At 51.5% G+C, this 6,000-nt stretch overlaps 1 protein-coding gene across 1 annotated transcript; it reads left to right on the top strand.

Moving 5' to 3' along the window:
- Positions 1–3,314: 3,314 nt before the first annotated feature.
- Positions 3,315–4,631, top strand: LOC119366209 (GDSL esterase/lipase At1g09390-like). Its single transcript, XM_037631930.1, has 2 exons — positions 3,315–3,557; positions 3,647–4,631. The coding sequence occupies exons 1-2, from the start codon at positions 3,317–3,319 to the stop codon at positions 4,510–4,512; spliced, it is 1,107 nt and encodes a 368-aa protein (XP_037487827.1). The 5' UTR covers positions 3,315–3,316; the 3' UTR covers positions 4,513–4,631.
- The last annotated feature ends 1,369 nt before the right edge of the window (positions 4,632–6,000 follow it).

The raw sequence follows: 6,000 nt of genomic DNA, 5'->3' as shown, positions 1-6,000 counted from the left end.
TGACGAGGAAACCCTTGGTAGGGGCAAGAGACAAAGGACTGCAAAGACATTTGGTGATGATTTCTTCGTGTACCTCGTGGATGATACTCCTACTTCTATTTCAGAAGCGTATGCCTCTCCAGAAGCTGACTACTGGAAGGATGCGGTCCGTAGCGAGATGGATTCCATCATGGCTAACGGGACATGGGAGATCACTGAGCGTCCCTATGGTTGCAAACCATTGGGATGTAAGTGGGTGTTCAAAAAGAAGTTTAGGCCCGATGGTACGATTGAAAAGTACAAGGTTAGGCTTGTGGCCAAGGGTTATGACCAGAAAGAAGAGGAAGATTTCTTCGATACTTATTCACCTGTGGCTAGACTGACCACCATTACAGTATTACTCTCGTTGGCGGCCTTGCATGGTCTTCTCATCCACCAGATGGATGTTGAGACGGCTTTTTTGAATGGAGAGCTAAATGAGGAAATCTATATGCAACAGCTAGATGGCTTTGTGATAGATGGTCAGGAAAGAAAGGTGTGTAGGTTGCTGAAATCTTTATATGGCCTGAAGCAAGCACCTAAGCAATGGCATGATAAGTTTAATACAACTCTGACATCTGTTGGTTTCGTTGTTAATGAGGCTGACAAATGTGTATACTATCGCCATGGTGGGGGCGAAGGAGTTATACTGTGCTTGTATGTTGATGACATACTGATATTCGGAACCAACCTTAAAGTCATTGGGGAGGTCAAGTTGTTTCTGTCTCAGAACTTTGAAATGAAAGACCTTGGTGTGGCTGATGTTATCTTGAACATCAAGCTACTGAGAGATAATGAGGGTGGGATTACACTTCTCGATGTTGAGAAGGTGTTGAGTCGTTTTGGATATTCGGACTGCACACCATCTCAAACACCATATGATCCTAGCGTGTTGATTCGAAAGTCCAAAGGCACGACTATAGATCAATTGAGATACTCTCAAATCATTGGTTCACTGATGTACCTAGCGAGCGCAACGAGGCCTGACATCGCGTTTGCTGTGAGCAAACTGAGCCGGTTTGTTTCCAAACCGGGTGATATACATTGGCATGCTGTTGAAAGACTTATGCGCTATCTGAAAGGTACTATGAACTATGGACTTCACTATACCGGATACCCATCGGTACTTGAAGGGTATAATGATGCAAATTGGATCTCTGATGCTGATGAGATGAAGGCCACAATTGGGTATATGTTTACTCTTGAAGGTGGCGCTGTTTCTTGGAAGTCTTGCAAGCAAACGATCTTAACGAGATCGATTATGGAAGCAGAATTAACAGCATTAGACACATCTGGTGTCGAAGCAGGATGGCTTCGAGATCTTTTGATGGACTTGCCATTGGTTGATAAACCGGTTCCGGCTATCCTTATGAACTGTGATAATCAGACTGTCATCACCAAGGTGACAAGTTCAAAGGACAACATGAAGTCCAACAAACACATAAAAATGAGATTAAAGGCTGTCAGAAAATTAAGAAACTCTGGAGTGATAGCGTTGGGGTATGTCCATACAACTATGAATCTGACAAATCCCTTTACGAAAGGGCTATCACGTGTAGTGATAGATAATGCATCGAGGGAGATGGGTATGAGAACCACATAAGTTGCCATGGTAGTAACCCAACCAAAGTGATCGGAGATCCCGTGAATTAGGACCTGAGAAAACAAGCCAGTGGTGAATTGAGGAGAGTAACTATACTAACCCACTCCGTTGGAGATGCAATACTCTTGATACTGTATGGTAGGATGACTACTGTCTTAATGTGTTCCGAAGCTTATATAAGCAAGATGCCATCCTACAGAGCGATTTTTGGAGAAACAAACCTATATGAGTCCAACTGCTGGTCACAGTCTATGAGATTGGGGTGATCTCTAGTAAGTTCATGAATAGGCTAGGAGTGTGACTTATATGCTCCACCCGAGGGGTCAGCTTTCGGCAGCCTAGTACTAGTAAGACATGTGGTGAAACTTCTTTACGCCAAACTGACAATTCAAGGCATAGTCTATTGTTCAATTGTGAAGGAGTGTAACTACTTGCTCTAGGTGAAGCTCAACCTTAACAATTCTTCACCGAAACACTGGTATATCGAAACAGTAATTAGAACAGAGGACACAATGGGCCCTTGAGATCTAGTGGGGGATTGCTGAAATTTGAGATGGGCTCTAGGCCCATATAGCAATTTCTGAAAAATCTCTAAGGGCCCATATGGTTATGTGGCACTAGGTGTAGTGGGAAGTTTAGTCCCACCCCGGAAGTGGAAAAGGAGTTGGACTTCCTTATAAGGGTTTCTCTTCTACATGCTATTGGAGCTTGAGAAGAGAAGAGGCCCTCGCGCACTCCTCCTCCGCCGCCCGCCTCGCCTCGCCACGACGCGACGCGACGCGACGCGACACGACGCGGGTTGCGGGATTGAGCCGAGCCGAGCTCACACCTACGCGCTTATTTTTGCCAGTCACTAACGGAGAGTTCTCTGACAGCTGGGCCACGATCTGAGACGTCAGATCGTGGCCTGTCACGGACTCGGACGTGGGTCGAGCCCACATTTCTCCACGCGGCTGCCCATCGTCGTTCCTTTGCTGTTGCTGCCGCCGGTGACTCCATCCCGTCCGCCGCGTACACGGTCCACGGGAGAGCATGTCTCCGAAACCACGCCCTTCTGGTTCCTGTACGGGGTGAGGGGCGAATAGGTTTTTGGGTAGCGATTACGCGACTGCACGCTTCCGATCGTCTACTTCCTCTACGTCCGCGTCGCCTTCATCATCATCATCATGTCCACCGACGCTGAACGTGCCGCTGCCGAGAAAGCTGAAGCCGACAAGAAGGCCGCCGAGGACGCCGCTGCTGCCACCAAAGCCGCGGCCTCTGCATGGCCAACTGGAGGGTATAACTCGTTTATCCTGCTCATACTGTTTTCTGTTTTAGCCATGCTAGCGTTATACGTAGACATTTCTGCAATTAGCGTAGTATGTGCTAGCTTAACTGAATATCAGTATGTGTTTATTTGTGTCAATGCCATGCTAGTGATTTACTCGTAGATTAATTTAATCGAAAAATTGCCTATTTACTCAACAACTCGCTCACTCCCCTTATCCTTACCCTCAGGTTCCATCGAGATCGATGAAGACATAGCAAGAAGGTCAATGAAACCTTTATTTGTATCCAGCTGTTCAAAGGATCGGTTGACATTAAAAAAGGAAGAGTCGACCCAGACACCTACAAAATAGTAGTCAACTTCGGAGGAGGATAAGGAAACGCTGGAGCAAGCAGTTGAGATCAAAGCTGATTAATCGAGAGAACATGGTAAGAATGCTTCGAGGGCTCGTGATCCTCGCCGCCGCCGTCGTCGCCCTGCAGTGCTGTGAGCTCCCACGCAGGGCGGATGGCAGGTGCGTCCTGTTCAACTTCGGCGACTCCAACTCCGACACGGGCTCCCTCCCTGCCGCCTACGGCTTCTACCTCGGCCCGCCCGCCGGCCGCCGCTTCTTCAACCGGACCACCGGCCGCTGGTCGGACGGCCGCCTCTACATCGACTTCATTGGTACGTGCCTTGCGTCCAAACCATCGCTCGTTTAGTTCCATGCAAGCAGAGCTCAGCTCCGACGTGCCATCGGTTGCATGCCTGTGCAGCCGAGAGCCTGGGGATCAGGTACCTGAGCCCGTACCTGGAGTCGTCGGGTTCCAACTTCGCCGACGGAGTGAACTTCGCGGTGGCCGGGGCGGCGGCGGCGAGCAACCAGAGCGCCATCCCGTTCACCATGGCCACGCAGGTGAACCAGTTTTTGCATTTCAAGAACCGGACCCGGGAGCTCCGGCCGCTGGGGCAGGGCTCGATGCTCCCGGAGGAGGACTTCCGGGGAGCCGTGTACTCGATCGACGTCGGGCAGAACGACATCACGCTCGCCTTCCTTGCGAACCTCACGCTGCCGGAGATCGTCGCGGACGGCGGCCCGCTCGCCGCGGTCGCCGCCAAGGTCGAGGAGGCCGTCCGGGCGCTGTACGGCAGCGGCGCGCGCAAGTTCTGGGTGTACAACACGGGGCCCATCGGGTGCCTGCCGCAGACGCTGGCGCTGCGGCAGAGGCCCGGCGACGAGCTCGACCCCGCCGGCTGCCTCGCCCGCTACAACGCCGCCGCCCGGGCGCTCAACGCCGGCCTCGCCGCGGCGTGCCGCCGGCTCGCGGACGAGTACTGCGGGAGCGCGACCGTGGTGTGCACCGACATGTACGCCGTCAAGTACGACCTGTTCGCCAACCACGACCAGTACGGCATCGAGCGGCCGCTGATGGCGTGCTGCGGCCACGGCGGGCCGCCGTACAACTACGTGAACCTCAAGACGTGTGGGCAGCCGACGGCGACGGCGTGCCCGGAGGGGGAGAGGCACGTGAGCTGGGACGGCGTGCACTACACCGAGGACGCCAACGCTATCGTCGCCTCCAAGATACTCTCCGGCGACTTCTCCCAGCCGCGCACCAAGCTACAGGCACTGTGCAAATAAGAACACGACCACTTGTGATTTTTTTTTTGTTGAAACTCACTTCAAAACTTTATTTAAACTTCCCAAACTGGGATCTCATCTGAGACAACATGCAAAATACAGTGAGGTGATACATGCAACCAGACCTTACAAAGATTATTCGCTACACCCTCTCTAGCTAGCAGATGTGCCGCTTTATTTGCTGAACGTTTAACCCAAGTGACCCTCCATCTCTCCCTTGTAGCCAACATTTGCTTGACCTCCTCAATGACCGGTCCCAGCAAAGACAAATCCTTTTTCCTTGCTCTGCAGCTTGCAAACGATCTCGCACCAGTCCATCTCATTTAGTTCGTCCGCTAGTTGCACTGCTCTTCTACAGGCATATAGCTCCGCCCTTGCTGGTTCCTGGCTCCACGAAAATACATGACAGGCACTGCCGAGGAAAGCTCCCTCCTAGTTCCTAAGAACAATGCCAGCTCCTCCCAGCTCCCCTACCTTGGATGTTGCCGCATCAACATTGACTCTCACCCACCCCTCCTCAGGCGGTCTCCATTTCTCGCAAGGGGCAGGGTTAGTTTGCTTGTTCTTTCGCCTGTTAATGGACTGCCACTCACCCATCAGGTGGAAAACTCTTCTCGCAATCGCATCAGCATCTTCAATTCTTTGTCCATCTCTTGCATTGTTCTGGGCCAGCCAAAGCACATACACACCCTGGACCATGACCGCTGTGTCATCGATTGATGCATTCGCAAACCAAGACAAGAGCCATCTTGATAATGCACTCTGAGGGCCAACTGACTTCGGTGGGATCGCCACCGGCACCCCCAACTCCGAATGCATGATCTTCCAGAATTTCAATGAGTGAAAACAGCCCCAAAATCCGTCAAAGATCGTTTCTTCTCTTCCACACGCAACACAGAATACACTTTCTTTGATTTTCCTCCTTTGAAGTTCGGCCCCCACCGCCAATCCATTCCGGATCAGCCGCCACATGTGTGTTTTCACCTTGCCCGACGCGACGGTGTCCCATAGACACATCCATGATTTGTGGTCTGCCACCGAAGAAAAGGATTCCGGCCGGCCTACTTTGAGGCGTTTCTGTGCCATCCGTAAGTGGTAGGCGGATCGCACCGTGAACGGACCATTCTTGGTGTAGTTCCATGCCAGGTAGTCCTCGATAGTCGGTCCATCGATCGGAATCCGGGTAATCTCTTCAGCCTCGTCCGAAAAGAACATGGAGCACACCTTCCCATGGTCCCAAGCATTGCCATGCCCGTTCAGAAGGTCACGGACCCTCGTTATCTCGTGTATATAGTTTTGGCCCAGTGGCCTTAAACTTCCCTTCCCCTGTATCCAATTATCATGATGCACTTTAATTCTTGTGCCATCCCCAATCCTCCAAATGAGCCCATCTAACAGCAGATCCCTGCCATGTAGTATGCTTCTGAAGGTAAAGGAACTACCGTTCGGGCATGTTGCATTGAGTATTGATCCCTCCACAAAATATCT

This window comes from Triticum dicoccoides, chromosome 1A (genome assembly GCF_002162155.2).
Source record: "Triticum dicoccoides isolate Atlit2015 ecotype Zavitan chromosome 1A, WEW_v2.0, whole genome shotgun sequence".
Lineage (NCBI taxonomy): Eukaryota > Viridiplantae > Streptophyta > Magnoliopsida > Poales > Poaceae > Triticum > Triticum dicoccoides.
Note: the sequence above shows the minus strand (reverse complement) of the source record. Positions and strands in the feature narration are given on the sequence as shown.

Coding starts and splice junctions, on each gene's coding strand:
- LOC119366209 (XM_037631930.1), top strand. CDS start 3,317: ATGGTAAGAATGCTTCGAGGGCTCGTGATCCTCGCCGCCGCCGTCGTC. Junction 3,558..3,646: donor CCTCTACATCGACTTCATTG/GTACGTGCCTTG, acceptor ATGCCTGTGCAG/CCGAGAGCCTGGGGATCAGG.